Raw genomic sequence first — 18,286 nt, 5'->3', positions numbered from 1 at the left:
TCCATATCATCAGGAAAGCCTCAATCTCCCCAAATCGTCGATGGACTTTTCGATTTCTTTATCCTTCGATCTCCATGATTCACCGTCCAATGGGCCTGAAACTGGACAATGTTGGTCAACTCATCATTCTCTCGTGCTCCACCGTTTAGATTGGTCGTTCGTCCACTGGAGCTATGCCACATCAATCCGTCCGTTAAGTTTTAACGACGGAGTACTAAAATAAAACAAAAACTAAAAGTTAGATATGATTTTGAAAAAAAATAAAAAGTTTAAATACTAAAACGAATCAACACTAATATTTTAAGTACTATAGTATACCCATGTTTTATGAGTCAAATGGATATATATATAATTCAAAATGGTTTTATTGCCTTTTCAGTTTTCTTTAATCTTCTACTTTTCCATTTCAAACATTTTCATAACTTTATTATTGCAAGCATAATTTCTCTTTTCCTTGTTCTTTTTTCAGTTTGATTATAATTATAATCTATAAATGATAATTTAGAAAACTTATCAATGGCCCGTCTAGCTCAGTTAGTAGAGTGCAAAGCTTTTAATCTTGTGGTTGTAGGTTTGAGTCCAACGGTGTGCGCTTTTTTCTGTTTTAATTTTTTTTTTTAATTTCCTTCGTTCATATTGTCAGTTATTTCGGTTAAAGAAAAGAAGCAAAGTGGTGGGTGCACTATGAACAAAAAATCATAACAGCTTTGACATATAAACAGAAACTCCACTTTTCATTCTCAGTTCTGAATCCAAAACTCTTTCATTTTTTCTTCCTTTGGATTTGCGTTCCCATGGGTGAACGAAATTATCCATTCCTTCTCCTTCTCACCTCCCTCCTCCTTGCCTTGCCTTTCTTCTTTTTCACCTTCTCCTCTTCCTTCTACCCTTTCCTCTTCGCTTTCACTTCCCTCCCCATCTCCTCCAATTTCCACGTCTCCCTATCTCCTCCCATTTCCACCCCACCAATACCCCAGGAGGAGGAGGCTCCACCTCAAGACATTGACTTGAACGCCACTTTGAATATAAGATGGAAGAATTGCAGGTTAGGATCCGTGACGGTGGATTATATACCCTGTTTGGATAATTCCCAAGCCATTAAGCGATTGAAATCCAAGAAACACATGGAACATAGGGAACGTCATTGTCCTCTTCGCCCTCCTAGGTGTTTGGTGCCTTTGCCCCTCCATTATAAGGTTCCCATTCAATGGCCTAAGAGCAGGGACATGGTGAGCTTGATACTGCTACTTTTTATTTTTGGTAAGATATTTGTTTTTTTAGATAATATTTTCGTCAAGAAACATATTTTCTTGGGTAAATAAATATCGTTTAGGGATGGTTGATTTGTTAAAGTAAGTTTTGAAGAGATCAATAGCTTGTACTAGTTGCAGCTGAATAGGTATAAGAGTTGTGAAATGCAAAGAATTGAAACAGATGATAATATGCATTGGAGAGAGGCTCGAATGCTGTTTTATTTGCTAAACATGACTCATTATTACTCGTCTACAGATTTGGTATAGCAACGTTCCTCATCCTAAGCTTGTGGAATACAAGAAGGATCAGAATTGGGTGCGTAAATCTGGTGATTATTTTTCTTTCCCTGGAGGTGGTACTCAATTTAAAGATGGGGTTAATTACTATATTGATTTTATACAAAAGGTATATACGACAATCTTCCAATCTTTATGCAGATTAGCACTTGATTACTGATTCATTTATCACATTTAGCTGAAGAGTGAAGAGTAGACTCCATAAATACTTGATTACTGATTCGTTTTCTGTTTGTTACTCCAGACTTTACCGGCGATTAAATGGGGAGAACACATTAGGGTTGTTTTAGATGTTGGATGTGGTGTGGCTAGCTTCGGTGGTTATTTGCTGGACAAAGATGTGATTACCATGTCATTTGCCCCAAAGGATGAACATGAAGCTCAGATACAGTTTGCTTTGGAGAGGGGAATTCCTGCTACACTTTCTGTAATCGGCACGCAAAAGCTGACATTCCCGGACGATGCATATGATTTGATACACTGTGCACGATGCAGAGTTCATTGGGAAGCTGATGGTATGGTATCTTTCCACTCCTTCCAGTCCGACCATCAGACCATGTTAATATATTTTACACCTGATACAATGGAATTGTTGAGACTTTGCTGCTGATTTTTTAATGCAAAAATGCAGGTGGGAGGCCCTTACTGGAGCTGAACAGGGTTCTTAGGCCTGGAGGATTCTTTATATGGTCTGCTACACCGGTTTATCAAAACGATGCCAAGGATCGTAAAATTTGGAAGTGTGAGGCTTTGACTACTTGTTCTATCCTGCTATGATTGGTCACCTCTCTTATTAGTTTTTTCAGCATTTTGTTAGTAGAATCTGAATGTGCTTATGTTGGTCTGGTACTTTATATATAACAGCAATGGAGGCTTTGACAAAATCCATATGCTGGAAGGTTGTGGCTATGGAGAAAAGAGTTGGCTCGACTCGAGTTGGGCTTGTAATATATCAGAAGCCTTCCTCATATTCCTGTTATGACCTCCGCCCCAGCATAATAGCAAGACGTCCACCCTTGTGTGATCAGAAACATAAGGAGAAGGTCCAATGGTAATCGGTTACGATGCATTATATATCTACTTCTTATATCAAAGGCCTCTATTTATTTCGAGATTGATCCTTATGATTTGTAACTCACATTGACAGGAATGAGCGCCTTAGTTATTGTATTTCCAGACTTCCAGTTGATAGCAAGGGTAATTTGATCAGCTGGCCTGCACCATGGCCCCAGAGGCTAACCAGTAACCCTCAAAGCCTTCCATCTGAACCAGATGCAGAGGACATATTCAATGAGGACACCAAACATTGGGCATCACTCGTATCGGATGTCTATTTTGATGCTCTAGCCATAAAATGGGGTAGCGTAAGAAATGTGATGGACATGAACGCTGGTTATGGAGGGTAAGAAATATAACAATTTAAACTATCTGCATAGTGTTTTTACAGATCTCTATTCTTCTTACAACTCCATCTTCATTGCAATTTTTACAGATTTGCAGCGGCACTCAATGAGTTTCCTCTATGGGTGATGAATGTTGTACCCATTGATACACAAGATACCTTGCCTATTATTTTCGAAAGGGGTTTGATCGGAATCTATCACGACTGGTGCGAGTCATTTAATACATACCCTCGAACATATGATCTGCTGCATTCCAGTTTTCTCTTCAAAAACCGTACACTGAGGTATGTGCATAAGTAATGATCTAAATTTTCCTTATGATTTATTGCTAAAGATTGTGTTACTTTGCACGTGCCCCAGATGTGAGATTATAGATATAGCAGTGGAGATGGACCGCATACTGAGACCTGATGGATATCTATTGCTTCAAGACACCATGGAAACAATTAAGAAGCTGAATCCAGTACTGAGATCATTGCACTGGTCAACAAGCCTTTACCAAGGCCAATTTCTTGTGGGAAAGAAGGGTTCATGGCGTCCAAGTGAATGAGCAAATGCGAAGTAGGAGTGTAAATAGAAAAGGAGACTTTTGCACATGAAACAGCAAATATTAGTCGATTGAGTTTGCTATGCCATAAAGAACAAGTAGGCCCAACCAATAGAGGGCTTTTGGACATTTTGTTCACCATCTTCAAAGGAATAATAATAATCATAATAAATCTACATTTTGCTTTTCAAGGTGAAACCAACGTCTCTCTTTTTTTTTCTCCTTTTCTTTTTGGTTGTCCTCCGATTCTAACGTTTCTACTCGATTAATTTGGATCGATCCATATCACACACCTGACTTTAATAAGTGAATTTTTCAGTATGAATTTTTTTGCATACACAAAGACTCGAACTCGAAACTTTACTTAAATGATATCAAATTGTTTACCACTTGAACCAAACACTAATGCCTCTCTTTTTTATTCTTGATGTAAAATACCTGAAATACTTACAAAAATATATACATGCTAAGGATTGGTACCAGATTTTAACATTCTCATTATTCAACTATGTGTCGATTTCATGGTCACTAATAAATTAATATTTTTAATTAAATTATTAAATTATCAATTAAGTTTTAACTAAACCACCAATTGTCGACTACTGAAGAAATTATTAATGTAATAATTAAATAAATTTATACAATAACATATATAATTCTCTATATTTATATATACAATCAATTTAGTTTTAATTTTTAAAAATTAAAAATAATTTTTAACATTGATAAATCATTTTGATTTAATTATAATTATAATTAAAAATATTTAATGAATTTAATCTAATGATTAATAAATTAATCTACCAATTATATTTTTTTGGTATTAACAACCTGTATTCGATCTGTTTATTAACTAATCTGAATCGGATATTGCAGAGAGGAATCCCTCTCAACCCAGTTTATGAATGAGATTTAATGCCTCATTCCACTAAACCAACTAGTTGTGGTAAAAATAATTTATATTAAGAGCGAGTACAAATTTCAAAAAATTAATATTCAATTAAATTTAAATGAAATTTTTTATATAATCTGTTATTATTATAAAGTAGTGTTTATTTATAATCTTCTTTTAACTATTAATAATACATATACGATTATCGGAGCTTAAAATCTTAAAAAAATAATGTTTTCTTGAGTCCAAACAAAATGTGAGACGACAACATATGGTCCCAACAAAGATCACATGCAAGGTTTAACCCCAACAATTCTGACTCTCACACCACACTTGCTGTCAACTTGTACATGTTCATCCCTGCTTTCAACTTGTAAATCTTCATTCCTTCAACTCCAAATTACAGATTCATCTTCTGCAATGGAAAAATTACTTGAAATTTCAGAGCCTGAAGTACGTATAAACTTCATTCTCAACACCAAATGCCGTTGTAATCTTGTTTTAAGATCCCTTTCCCCTTCCTTCCCCGTTGCTTTCAAGGTTCAAACCTCTTCGCCTCATAAATTCCTGGTTAACCCACCCAGTGGAGTGATTCCCCCTTCATCACATCTCACCCTCCGAATCATCCTTAAACCCCAAGACCAGATCCCACCCACCTTCCCTCGCTCTCATTCCGATCGTTTCCTCATCAGAACCGCCCCTTTCCACCTCGACTCAACTCAACCCCACTCCATCAACTCTTGGCTTTCCACTCGACCCACTCAGGATATCAAGCTCAAGGTCGCCTTCGTCGGCCCCTTTCTTCTCCAACATGCTGTTAGCTCTGGGGATTTCGAGGCCGTGAAGAACATTATCAAGCGCCACAAGTCGGTTTTGAATGATTTGTCAACGAAAGAAGCTGAGTCCCTCCTCCGAGTCGCGACTCAGTTGGATGATAATTCCGAGGACATGGTGAATTTGCTGCTGGAAGCCGGCTTAAGGGTAGGGGGACAAGAACAAGCAAATGGAAACAATGTGGGTCTTTATCAGGCGGATCCACGGTGGGAATCAAAGGGATGGAACGAGGTACACGTGGCAGTCACATTCGATCGGACGGCAGACCTTGAGGTATTGTTAAGGAAGGTGAAACGTGAGACGTTGGACAGGAGAGACAAAGAAGGCCGAACACCGTTGCTTTTGGCGGCGACCAAGGGAAATATCGAGTGCGCTAAGATGTTGCTAGAATCGGGTGCGGATAAGAATGCAAAGAGCAATGATGGAAGGACTGCACTCTATAGAGCCGTAGCTAATGGGAACCGTAGGATGGTGGAAATGTTGATCGAGATGGATGCCGACCCCACAATTTCGGATGATCGCGGCCGTTCAGCTCTTGACATTGCTCGTGATAAGGAACACGTAAGTAGTTTAGCTTTAAATTATTAAACTACGTTTTTTCATTATATTTAAGAATATTTTAATATTTTGATTTAAGATTTAAGTTTATTAAAATTATTTAAAATATTTATTTAGAATGTTGTTTTAAAAATATAAAAAAATTAATAATGTAAATAAGAACAAATAAATAATATGGAAGTTCAAAATTTATTTATTATATTTTTAGAGCCAATGCAATATAAAAATATCTGAAAGTATGGTGTTTGCAGGAAGAGATGGTGGAGATTATGGAACGCGGAAAGGAAGTATTTATGGCGGCAAGATGCGGAGACGAGAGACGGCTGCAAGCCCTTTTGAAAAGGGGCGGTTCCATGAATTTCCAAGACCAATATGGTCTGACACCGCTGCATGTGGCGGCCATAAAAGCCCACAGGGATGTGGTTTTGGTGCTTTTAGAAATGGGATTCGATTTGGAAAGGCCGGACAATGAGGGCCACACCGCCTTGCATTTGGCCGTGGAAGGTGGCGATTTGGAGGTTGTTGAAGCATTGATTTGCAGAGGAGCCGATGCGAATGCCATGACCAAAACAGGGGTCACTCCTCTGTACATGGCTAAAATTATGGGTTATGATCATATCTCACAACTCCTACACACTGGAATTTGCTCCTCTTACACAAAATACTTGAGATTTCAATAACATATAAATTATGAGTTGCTCATCATCTTTGTTATTCCTTGAAACTTCGGGTTCGAACAACAAGAATACTAGGGATATAAACGTTTAATATCGAATAGTTGAGAATTATCTTTGAACATATATTATTTTGTATTTATCTAATATTAATTAAATAATTATCTTTGAATATATATTATCTCGTACTTATCTCATATTAATTAAAAAAATGATAATGCAAATATCAGCTACACTTGCAATTGAGCTATCTAACATTGATTTAATCAATTCATTTATAATGAATGCATAATTAATTTATAACACAAACTCAAATATGTATTTTTTTTAATATAAATTGCATAAATATAATGTATATTGAAAACCAAATGTTTGATAACTGATATGTATATTATCACAATTAGGGCTGTAAATGAGACGAGACAGATCGTGAGCTACTCGAGATCGACTCGATCAAGACTCGATAAATACTCAGATCGAATGGACTCGACTCGAGCTCGACTCGAATTCTTAACGAGCCAAAACGAGCTACTTGATACTTGACTCGAAAAACTCGTGAGCAGCTCGAAAATATAATATATAAGATTATATTTTTAAAAAAAATTATAAAAAATATTAATATTTATGTATTGATTTTTTTTAAAGAGAATACATTAAGATTTTCATGCATTTAAGGTTTAGGTTCGAGTTCGAGTTTGAGGCTTCAACCGAGTTAAGTTTAAGAATTTTTTTCCTCATTTCAAGCCTTTTCGAGCTGTTCACGAGCTTCAGTTCAGGATTTCGAGTTCGAGTCGAGCTTGAAAATTTTAAGCTCACGAGTTTTCGAGTCGAGTCGAGTTCAATTTCAGAGTTTTCGAGTCTAGTCGAGCTCAGCAATACTCGAGCTCGACTCGGCTCGTTTACACCCCTAGTCACAATCCCTAAAATCGAGTTAGTAGAATAGAGTATTTCAATTAGATAGTTAATTTGAATTTCAAAGAAATTTTAAAAAATATTTTAAAAATTAAAAGTAAGAGGATTTTTTTTATATTTTAAGAAATTTTCTAGTAGGAGACTCACCCGTCAAAGTTAGATGTGTGATACATGTCGATTTGGATTAGACAATACGAAGTTTTGGAATCGGAAGGGTAACAAAAATAATAATAATACGAGTTTATTGAAGGTTAAAAATAACTTGAGTGAAAATGGATTTAACAAAATTAATTTGATATTGATTTGAAAATTAAAATAACTAAAATATAAATAGACCAATCCTCAAAACAATTATATCATAAATTTAAAACTTAGTTTTCTTCTTTAACTTTTACGTTAATTTTCTTCCATTTTTACTTCTTCAAAATCTCTCAAACAAATTTAATTAGTTATTTCATTTTAACACTTTCCTATTTTTCAATTCTTTTATAAACTCTCCATTTCCATCATTTTTTTGCAAAGCGTTTCTTCTCTGATTTAAATCGATTTTAATGTGAATCATTTTAATAATTAATGAAATATTCTTATTCAAAAGCTTGATTTTATCTCTGATTTTTCTTTTTTTCTATTTGTGTAATTTTTAGGGTAAAATACACAAATGATCTTTTGACTATAGGGTGTTATTTTGTTGAATCCCACTAAAAGTTACAAAATGGTCATCCGACTATTTAGTATGTTCTAAACTCATCATTTTTCATTAAAAATTGATAACATTTTTATCTGGATGTTAACATGTTGATTGAGATATGATAATGTTTTTAGATTATGAAATCAAATTTTATCATATTTCAGTCATCGGGTTAACATCCAGCTCGGATTGCTATTAATTTTTTAAAGGAAAATGACAAGTTTAGAACATACTAAATAGTCGAGTGACCATTTTGTAACTTTTAATAGTCGGGAATTCAAGAAAGCAACACTCTATAGTGAAATGATCATTTATAACTTTTAATAGTTGATAGACTCAACAAAACATCGTATAGTCAAAAGATCATATGTTTATTTTACCTTTTTTTAACCTAAGATGATGAATTAATTAATTTTAAGTGAGGTGAATAGTTTATCTTAAAAATTTACACAATTAGATGAAAACATATATTTAAATATAAAAAGCTAAAATAACCTGCGGTTCGTACAAGAATAAGAAGTAGAACATAAATTTTTCATACACCTAGTAGTGAGTTAAAAAAAAAACTCTGGGTGTCGTTCAAAATATATTTCTATATTGCATCATTTGCATGCAATTGAAACCCGCGCGGATCGCTTCTGCCATTGGCTTCGCTGCGCAGACAAACGAAAATAACAACCTCTCCGTTAACCAAACCTCTGTTTCTGCATTTCTCCTCTCTCTTTTTAAATTCTTCTGTTCCATTAATTTTTTTAAGAAAGAAACCAAAGAACACTATGTTTTACTCCAGAGAGCTCCTTGCTCGGAAAGCTTCCCTCGGCCAAATATGGTGATCTCTTTTTTTTTTTTTTTTTGTGAAATGGAGTATTTCGCTGCCAAAAAAAAAAACAATAAGCTCTCAATCTGTTTGGCTTTCTCGTATACGTAACGAGTAATATCGGTTTGTGATTTTGTGTTCTCAAGGTTACTTGGTACTAGGCAAGCGAAGCTCGATCGAAGAAAAGCTAACAAGCTCGATATTGCTCGACTCTGGTTCTATTTTCCTTTCCAGTCATTTCAATTTCTTTCTCTTGCCTTGTTTTTTATTCTTTTTAATTTATATTTTAAGTAATTTTAACAGTGAAGAGATCCTAAATCCTCCGGTTCCGATGGCTCTTCGACTCTCTAGCATTCTCATGGGTAAATCAACTGAATACGAGCATTCTTTTCTCAAATTTCCATCACTATCTGGAACAATTTTTTACTAATTTTCTCGTTATGCTCTTTAGGTGGTGTTGTGATTCTTTATGAGAAAAAAGTGATGTTCCTTCATGGTAAATTAATTTCGGACCCTTATTTTATAAGTTTAGTGTTTATCATTTTACTTTTTACCGGGATTTTAATGCTCCTATGTCTTCTCTTGACAGATGATGCTAATCGGTTTCTGGTAATTTCCTTTCCTTTTTGTTATAAGTTTCTTCTTAAATGAGCGTATTCGATTCTGTTGATTCAACTGTATTGATATTTCAAAAAAGGAACAAGAAAAACGTTTTTGATTTTTTTGTGGGGTTGTTTTGAGGTTGAAATAAGGAACGCATGGAAGGTAATGGAAGAGCGAACATTACTCCCGAAAGGAAAATCAAAAGCCAAGTAAAATCTCTTGTATATATGTGCCATTCCTTCTTTGAAAAATAAATGAATATTGAGTAGATGGAATTTTTGGGTTATTCTGTCTACTTGCCCCCCTTGAGTGCAGGAGAAAATCCATTACGCTACCTGAAAATGAAGAAACCTCCATGGGGTTCACTAATGCTGGAGAACCTGAAGAAGAAACCTCTATGGGGTTTAAGCAAAATAATCTTAATATGGTAAAGTTTTGTCATATAAACTCTCCCCTCCTCCCCATCCCTTTATTATTCATGGTAAGGGCATTTTATTTGATATTTTGATGGAAATGATCAAAACGAATTTTCCATAAATGTGTGCTTTACTCTACCATGTTGTTTTCTCAGTTTATTATACGATGGTCAATTAGTATTTCCCCTCCCTTGTATTTTAAATGAATTCACTGTTGTTTTCTTTATAAATGAAGTGGCTAATTGGCTGTTAGGATCTTGAAGATACAGCTCATTATTATTTTTAATTAATTTTATTACATATCAAACACCTGACTAAATTCACTTGTTAATTGTAAAGCCTTACTTATAACTGTGGTTATTAATTATATATTACAAAATAATGAACTCAAACACAACAAAGGGGAGCCGACCCCTTGAAAGCATGGCTAAATAAGCTTTCCATAGTTCATGAGGTTTTAACAATACTGTCTGTTTTCCAAGATTTTACTAGGCCTGGTAACTCGTTCTCCGGTTGGCTTGGCTTGGGTAAAGCTTAAAACGAGTGTGGAGTGCGGACTTTTTCCAATCCATACGGAGCTTACAATTTTGTCCTATAAATTCGTAATTCAATGCTGATAATAAGTGTGGACATTTTTTCGTTTTCTGAAGCTCATTTCTCACCTTTTGTTCTTCATGTAGATTTCTTCCTTTCGGGGCACAGTGATGAACCATGCAGCAATTGTTTTTCCAATTTAGCAGTTTATGTATAACTTTTTAGGAAAATGGTCCACTAATCTATCTTAATATCTCCTCTCGTTTTTATTATTTGGTGAAAATACCATTCTGATGACTACCAGCCATGTTGGGTGTTCATATCTTTAATTAGATTGCAAAGGAATAGAACTTCTCTATACAAAGCAGTTGTATTAAAATTCCTTTGAAATTCTGTTTTGGACACCAATCTTTTGTCACCTTTATTGATGTACAGCAACTTGACCAAGTCGATGAATACTACATTACCAGCAATCCCATGGAGGATAATATTGCCAATGACCACCATCAAGGTTTTCTTTCATCACTGAGCTTTTACCGTATATGGTAGTTTTGAACATGTACATCAAGCTCGTTTTATCATAACACTATGCTGTACACCAATCTGGTTTTCTTCTTTACAGTTGATGACAATGACATCACCTTACCTGATTTATTTCAGCCTAATACCAATAGTCATGGTCGTTTTGAAAGGTAACTTTAAAAGCTTGGTTCCATGCATTGTTGGTAAAGGTTTTAGTTAATAATCCAGTAGAGCGTCCGTGGACTGAATAATTGCTTAATATGTTTAACTACTGTGACAGATTTGAAGTTGATGAGGGAACACAAGTAAACTTCTCTTTGGATGAGCATATTGAGATGCACCCTACTCCTATTCCTTCCTCAGCTCGGCAAGTTGAGCCTCAAAGAGGTCAGAGTCGTATAATAGCTTTACAATCAAGACTACCGCAACTCAAGTTTTGTAAGCGTTTAGTTCTTTATATTCTTTAGGAAATAAATTGAGAAATATGGAAAAGATAATGAAGCTTTTATTTAAAGATCTAAACCATTTTAAGAACTGAATAACCATTTTAAGAACTGAATAATCTTTCCAAGTGAACATTTCCACTTAATTTGGCACATGAAAGTTCTCTGAGCATTTGTTGTCAATTAGTCAAGAATACTGCAACTCAAGTTTTGTATGCTTTTAGGTTTTATATTATGAAGGAAATAATTTGAGAAATATGGAAAATATAATGAAGCTTTTAGTTAAAGTTTTCTGAGCATTTGTTGTCATAGGTAACTGCTGTTAAACATGAATTGCGAGTCAAAATGAGGTCCTCATAATATAAGCCTACTATTTGGCTTTTGTCTTATTAACCCATGGGAAAGTCGAAAAAGAACATAAAAAGAAACTATGAACGAGAATGAGCTTGATATTCATGCATATTTCCTGCAGCTGGAGGAAGCCAAGAGCAGTATCGAGAGAACGAGTTAGGTCAACAATTTAAAAGAAACAAAGAAGCCAGAGTATGCATTAATGATTTTTTTCTAACAGTTACGTAAAAAATCAGATTAAAATACAAACTTTGCTGATCTTAATCTTCTTGAGAAACAGAGGCAGGTGCGAGGAAAACAAAAAACAAGAAAGCCCAAAGGAATTATTACGGATGAGGAGCAAACTGTTATTTCTAATCATGTTTACCACTCCTGGCTTCATGAAACTTCAGATATTGTATCAAGAACTCGAAGGAAGAAAAGGGTATGCCCTGAATATTTGCAATTTATCTCATTCATATTGAGCATGATAATGGTGTATTATTATGTTGCACACGCAAATTACTTGTTAGCCTCTAAACTTACACAGTAGGTGAATATTTGGTACGCATTATTCTAAAGAAAACATCAGAAGATGTCATAGAGGAAACAAATTCCATCCGAAGAAAACCATCATTTCAATCATTAATGATCAAACACAAGGTTTATACGCTATAAATTTTTCAGGGGCCCGCAAGCGTTCTGTCTTCTTTGAAGATAGCAAAGCTCATGGATCTCCCATCTATTGTGCTAATGGATGATATGTTTGTGAAAGGAAACCAAGAAATCCCTTACCCAGAACCACTTTTGGACCTGTGGAAGAAAAGCAATCAACCTCACCATGACTCACCTTCTGGTTAGACTTCACTTATTCTTGCTTTTTTAAGTTCTTGATGAAATAATACGGGGAAGTTAATTCATCCTATGCGTGTGCAGTGAGAACCTTACCTCGTAAACCAAAACCTCATGAACCTTCTTCTACAGAGAGATTACATTCTGATTATCAAATGGATTATGTAAGTCTTGCAACTCTTCCTTAGTTTGCTACCTTGAAATGCATATGTAGGGCCTATGTCTGACTGATTTTGGAACATGAAGCCTTTCGAAGATCTTCACAGTGGAATTGGTTCCCCATCTCATGTTGCTGCAGTAGAGTTACCGCGAAGTAAGGAAACTAAAGGGACACCAGTGGAAATTAATCACTTTGTCTCGTCAGGAAACTCTGGTATGAAAAATCTCTCATTTACATGTTTTATCTCTTCTGTTTGCAGACTTAATGTGGTATCAATTAAGCTTGATATATATTTTGCAGGAGATGCAGTAAGATCCAATGGTAGCTCAGTATCCGGAGATGGAATCCCCTTGGGTAACTTAGAAGTAAATAAAGAAAGGTAAGTAAAGATTCATCTGCCATAATAAATCATAAGGCAGAATAAACTTGTATCCATGAAACCAGCAATATGCCTAAGACCTTGTTATTAACTTGCAGGGTTGGGTCAAAGAAGAAGAATGTGCGATCAACATCGAGAAACAATAGTGGTCTTGACACAGTGCATGAAGCGTTTTGTGAAGCGGATACTGATTACAAGTTAACAAGGCCAGGAAGGAAAAACTTGGCAGCTGATCCAGGTAATCAAGTGGTCAGCATCTTGGCCATAACAGTCACTGTAATTGGTTCATCATCCAATATGGTGATTAACAAATAACAACACCATCACTTTTTTTCTTCTTCCAGATTTCATGGTGGTAACTCAACTTACAAGGGAAACTCCCGTGGATGATCCTCCTTCGGACATAATGACCGAGAACATCAAGACGTATGTTGTGTATATGTTGATCCTTTATATAAATCTGAAGTAAAAAATTAACTTTGGGGGGTCCTAAATTGGATGCAGGCATATGAAAATACATTTTGAAACGCCAGGAGCTCCTAAAGTAGAATCCCTAGAGAACTTGGCAGCGGGGTTGAGCAGAAAAGGAGCAGCTCAGCTCTTCTATCAGACATGTGGTATGCAAATACAAATCCCTCTGCTTCTGACTTGAATTGCCTTATTTGTATGAAGTAATGATGGAATTTGTTTGCAGTTCTTGCTTCTCAAGGTTTCTTGAAAGTGAAACAGCATGTTCCTTTTGGAGACATTTCCATCTCTAAAGGAGCAAAGATGTGAGGCCAGGTAGTTTTAAGGATGGATCATTAATTATCTTATGTTTTAATTTTATTTTTGTGCAAGCTCCTTTTTTATGCTACAACTTGCAGGTTTTTACTCTTGATTCTGTTGTTTGGATTAATAGCTTCTCTAATCCTTGACTTGGCTCTGAATTTATATATGGTTTTATCCTCTCTCTTTCTTTTTCCTGTTTGCCATAATTTATATTTTATTGGTGAAGTAAATGATATAATAATTATATATGATTTTAAAAATAAATGTAAAAGCTGCAGTAGAAGAAAAAGGAGGCTTAGAAGAATGACAAACGTTGATTAAATGTTTTTATAATTTTTTAATTCTAAAAGTCAGGTGTAGTTAATTGATAATTTAGATGTAAATAAGTTTTAAATTAATCTTATAAGAATAGGCATTTTCTCTTTGGACTTGAATTCTGAAAATGGGCTAAGTCTAAACCTAATAGACAACCCAACCATGTCCCCTATCGGCCTTTTAGCAATGCACAGCAACTTCTTATTATCTTACATAATCTTTTTTTAATAATACTTTCTCTAACCATTAAGACTAAATGAGTTTTTTATTCTTACGTGCTAAGTACGGATATATTATGGATATAAATATATTCATTAATTAAAATGCGTTGAATACAGTGACAAATCTATTGAGGATTAAGGGTGGTCACGTGCTTGCCTTGAAATCTGAATTTTCTTTGGTTAGTTACCTATTTTATTGATGTTGTCCACCATGAAATTTTATTTATGCCATGAAACTCAAAATTTATTCGATTAATTACTTATTTTATTGATGATGTTCATCCTAAAATTTTATTTATGTCAATCTCATTTAAAAATATTCATATCAACAAAAAAATTTTAAATGAGATGGACATAAATAAAATTTTGTGTTGATATGAATATTTTTTAAAAAAAGAAAAGAATATAATTTAATCAACTTGTCATCCGGTCAGCTAGTTAATTGTTACAATTACTCCTTAATGCCCCATGGTATACAGAGACGATCAATTCTGTCCTTAATGGAATTAAAAATCACTGTTTTCCATATTGCATTTCCCTAAATCGCCTAACGAAATAAATGTAAGCACTCCATGTTCATTTCAGTAACAAAATTATGAGTGACTTACCCTTCAACATTGAACATACCCACCGGTTACCTACCGTTATTAATTAAGTTGGTTTATATGCATTATTGTCCAAAATTTTTTTTATTAACTTTTAATATGAAAGAATTAAATTACCTTATTGGTTAAAGGAATCGTTATAGTTTCTAAAGGTCATTAGTTTGAGCACCAGCAATTGCAAGGGTGATAGAGCATTTATTATCAAATGGTTGATAGTATTTATAACATATACTAATTTGTAATAACCTTAATTTAATAAAAGAAATTAACTTTTAATCTTTTTATATTCTTTAAACTTGTTTAATGTTTATAAAAATTAATCTTTTCGGTTAACAGTCTCTAAAGTATGTGGTTAAAAACTCTCAATTGATAATTTCACTCTCTTCTAAGTTGTGTATCCAATACGCATAAGCAAAATTTCCCTTCCTGTAGATATAAATTGTTCAAAAAAAATCTTTTTATTGTACATTGTTTCTAATTGTTAAATAAAAAGGTGAACATTCACCCTTTTCCCTCTAAGCACGTTTATCATTTAGGGCTTATTTTTTCTTTTAAGAAATTAGGGCTTACTTTCGCCACCATCTTAAACTTAATGAGAAGGCCATAACCATCGATATTTAGGAGCCTCTACATAACAACATCGATGGAATCAAAGATGTACATATTTTGTATATTGGAGGCTGGATAAATTAGTATTAATTTTAAGATCCAATCTTTAAATTCACTGAATATCGCTCTGTTCAAGGATAATTATATGAATGAATTAAATTAAATTCTAAAATTGACTTGAAAAAGGTAAGACTATAGTAAGCACGTGACGGGTATAGATAAAGAAATCCAAGCAAAGCATCAGCAAAAGCCAAACTATCCAATTTTCATTGACTCCTTCAAAGTTTCCCCTTTTATTTTTTCACTCCAATGTGTGGTTTGTTTTGGTTGTATGACAGCATAACCGAATAATTGATATAAGGGTAAACTATACGGTTAGTACCCCAATTATCATTTTTGTTTTGTTTTTGTCACTCAGCTATTTTTTTTAAAATTACCTAACATTTGTTTTTTTTGGTTTTATTATGGTTACACACCATTAAAAAATTAATAGTGATGCTAACATGTAACCATAAGATAATATCATACCATCATTGTAAAAAAAATAAAAATGCTACGTCGGCATTTATATTATTTTTTTAACGATGTGTAACTAAAATAAAGTCAAAATATAATGTTAGGTATGATTTTGAAAAAAATATTAGTTGAATGACTAAAACGGAATAAAAGTGATATTTGAGATGCTAAACATGTGGTTTACTCTTAATATAAAAGGAAGGGGGAGCCACCTGATTTTGATCACACATCACAATTGTCGCCCAAATAAATTTCATTTGTTTGTTGATTTTAGGAAGGAAAAAACAAACAAGCTACTACCTTAACGAATCATAATGCGATGCATGACACTTGGGAAGACTATACGGCCCTTAAAACCTATTTTTCAGCCTTTGATCATTATGAGCTGTAAATAGACGAGATAAATAGTGAGTTATTCGAGTTCGATTCAATTAAAGTTTGATAAATATTTGATTTGAATGAATTCTATTTGAGCTTTATTCGACTCGAGTTCTTAACGAGTCGAAATGAGCTATTTGATACTAGACTCGAAAAGCTCGCGAACAACTCGAAAAAAATAATATATTAAAATTTTATTTTTTAAAAATTAATTATTAATAATATTAAAATATATGTGTTGATTTTAAAAAAAATACATTATAAGATTTTTATATACTTAAAATTTAGGTTTGAGTTCGAGTTTGAATTTAACCGAGTTAAATTTAAGATTTTGTTTTTCAAGCTTTTTCGAGTTTCAATCCATAGTTTTGAGTTCAAGTTGAGCTTGAAAAGTTTAGGCTCGCGACCTTTCAAGCAAAATTGAACTCCATTTTAAAGTTTTTGAGTCGAATTTGTCAATACTCGAACTCGACTCAGCTCGTTTACAGCCCTGCTCGTGGTAGTTAACCTATCGAATCAAATCATGAGTATATTCTATAGTAACCAGATTGACTTGAGCTTGTAATTAATTAATTAATCCACATACTAATCTATCATAGAGACCAATGCAAAAACAAATATGATAATAAATTGATTTGAATATTCTACCCTTTGCTGATAAACGTCAGAAAATATTGTTATAAATATTAGGGTTTTTAAAAAATATTTTTTTTATTTTTATTTTTAGAAAACAATTTTTATTTTCATATTTTCAAAAAATAGAGAACATGTCTGGTTAATATAAATAAAACTTATTTCCAAAAATAAAAATAATGAAAATATGTTTGGTACCCTATTTTCTAAAATATAAATAAACGAATAATAATTAAATAATTAAAATAAAATATAAATATTAGAAAAGATAGTAACAATAATATTATTATAATACGATTAAATAAATGAAAGTTTTGAAATCAATAAAAAAGATTACAATATTTTTCTTAAAAAAACAATAGTTAAATGATTCAGTGCTGACTGATTCAACAAAACAGTGCTTAATGATTCAACATCAAAGTACATTCTGAATGATTCAGAGCCATTATCAAACAACATGTCACATTCAAAGCTAATTCATATAGAGCCTCTGAATCATTCAACATTTGAATCATTCAACGCTTAATCATTCTGAAGTAAACAAACAACCCTTTAGCATTGTAAAACACCTGTATTATCAATGACAGTTAAAAATAATAGAAATTAAAATAATAAAACATTTACTATATTGAAAAAATTATCTTAAAAGCAATTTCGTCATAATTGATGTAACAAAAAATAAACGTCGTTCCAAAATAATAGAAATTAAAATAATAAAACCTTAAACTAATAAAAAAAATCATGATAAAAAATATTAATAAAGATAACGTGGACTCAAATTGAAAGGCAAAATCGTAAAATAGAAAGGTGACACATTCCATTAATTATTTAAGTAATTATATACGTGATATTTGAACTAGAACATGAAGAAATAGAGTGGTTGATCCTATTAAGAAGTGAAATAACTCTTGAACTTGTTATAAGAAGAATTAAACTTGATAACACACAAATAGTCATGTTCAATTGAGTTTCACGATATTTCAATAAGTTTAGTTAATATGGGTCGAGATACTCATAAGTACTTTAGAAAGATAATTTCAATTATGGAAGGTGGTTAGCCATTTATACTTATGTAGGCGATTACATAAAGTTTATTTTAAAAAAGAACAAACCGCCTATAAAAT

The 18,286-nt window shown here is 33.4% G+C and overlaps 3 protein-coding genes and 1 long non-coding RNA gene across 4 annotated transcripts; all 4 read left to right on the top strand.

Moving 5' to 3' along the window:
* The first annotated feature begins 794 nt into the window (after positions 1 to 794).
* Positions 795 to 3,517, top strand: LOC120138579 (probable methyltransferase PMT23). The gene is made up of 8 exons (XM_039154030.1): positions 795 to 1,229; positions 1,510 to 1,659; positions 1,795 to 2,065; positions 2,182 to 2,292; positions 2,415 to 2,601; positions 2,698 to 2,952; positions 3,043 to 3,237; positions 3,314 to 3,517. Exons 1-8 carry the CDS (start codon positions 795 to 797, stop codon positions 3,501 to 3,503), a joined length of 1,794 nt encoding a protein of 597 aa, XP_039009961.1. The 3' UTR covers positions 3,504 to 3,517.
* A 1,259-nt stretch (positions 3,518 to 4,776) lies between these two features.
* On the top strand, positions 4,777 to 6,479 carry LOC120138491 (protein VAPYRIN-like). The gene is made up of 2 exons (XM_039153945.1): positions 4,777 to 5,787; positions 6,036 to 6,479. Exons 1-2 carry the CDS (start codon positions 4,813 to 4,815, stop codon positions 6,462 to 6,464), a joined length of 1,404 nt encoding a protein of 467 aa, XP_039009876.1. The 5' UTR covers positions 4,777 to 4,812; the 3' UTR covers positions 6,465 to 6,479.
* Positions 6,480 to 9,026: 2,547 nt separating this feature from the next.
* LOC120138578 (sister chromatid cohesion 1 protein 1) lies at positions 9,027 to 13,897 on the top strand. Its single transcript, XM_039154029.1, has 19 exons — positions 9,027 to 9,090; positions 9,179 to 9,237; positions 9,327 to 9,371; positions 9,465 to 9,484; positions 9,617 to 9,687; positions 9,794 to 9,905; positions 10,864 to 10,939; positions 11,051 to 11,120; positions 11,231 to 11,337; positions 11,866 to 11,936; positions 12,025 to 12,168; positions 12,411 to 12,579; positions 12,660 to 12,739; positions 12,822 to 12,948; positions 13,036 to 13,114; positions 13,213 to 13,352; positions 13,459 to 13,540; positions 13,619 to 13,731; positions 13,809 to 13,897. Exons 2-19 carry the CDS (start codon positions 9,207 to 9,209, stop codon positions 13,889 to 13,891), a joined length of 1,620 nt encoding a protein of 539 aa, XP_039009960.1. The 5' UTR covers positions 9,027 to 9,090; positions 9,179 to 9,206; the 3' UTR covers positions 13,892 to 13,897.
* LOC120138492 lies at positions 12,692 to 13,083 on the top strand. Its single transcript, XR_005517542.1, has 3 exons — positions 12,692 to 12,739; positions 12,822 to 12,948; positions 13,036 to 13,083. It is a non-coding gene; the product is annotated as an uncharacterized LOC120138492 (long non-coding RNA).
* Positions 13,898 to 18,286: the final 4,389 nt, after the last annotated feature.

Source organism: Hibiscus syriacus, unplaced genomic scaffold, assembly GCF_006381635.1.
Source record: "Hibiscus syriacus cultivar Baekdansim isolate YM2019G1 unplaced genomic scaffold, ASM638163v2 tig00110694_pilon, whole genome shotgun sequence".
Lineage (NCBI taxonomy): Eukaryota > Viridiplantae > Streptophyta > Magnoliopsida > Malvales > Malvaceae > Hibiscus > Hibiscus syriacus.
This window is presented reverse-complemented; position numbering and strand designations above follow the sequence as displayed.

Coding starts and splice junctions, on each gene's coding strand:
- LOC120138579 (XM_039154030.1), top strand. CDS start 795: ATGGGTGAACGAAATTATCCATTCCTTCTCCTTCTCACCTCCCTCCTC. Junction 2,602..2,697: donor CATAAGGAGAAGGTCCAATG/GTAATCGGTTAC, acceptor TCACATTGACAG/GAATGAGCGCCTTAGTTATT. Junction 2,953..3,042: donor ATGAACGCTGGTTATGGAGG/GTAAGAAATATA, acceptor CAATTTTTACAG/ATTTGCAGCGGCACTCAATG.
- LOC120138578 (XM_039154029.1), top strand. CDS start 9,207: ATGGCTCTTCGACTCTCTAGCATTCTCATGG. Junction 9,372..9,464: donor AAAAGTGATGTTCCTTCATG/GTAAATTAATTT, acceptor TTCTCTTGACAG/ATGATGCTAATCGGTTTCTG. Junction 9,906..10,863: donor AGCAAAATAATCTTAATATG/GTAAAGTTTTGT, acceptor ATTGATGTACAG/CAACTTGACCAAGTCGATGA.
- LOC120138491 (XM_039153945.1), top strand. CDS start 4,813: ATGGAAAAATTACTTGAAATTTCAGAGCCTGAAGTACGTATAAACTTC. Junction 5,788..6,035: donor TTGCTCGTGATAAGGAACAC/GTAAGTAGTTTA, acceptor TGGTGTTTGCAG/GAAGAGATGGTGGAGATTAT.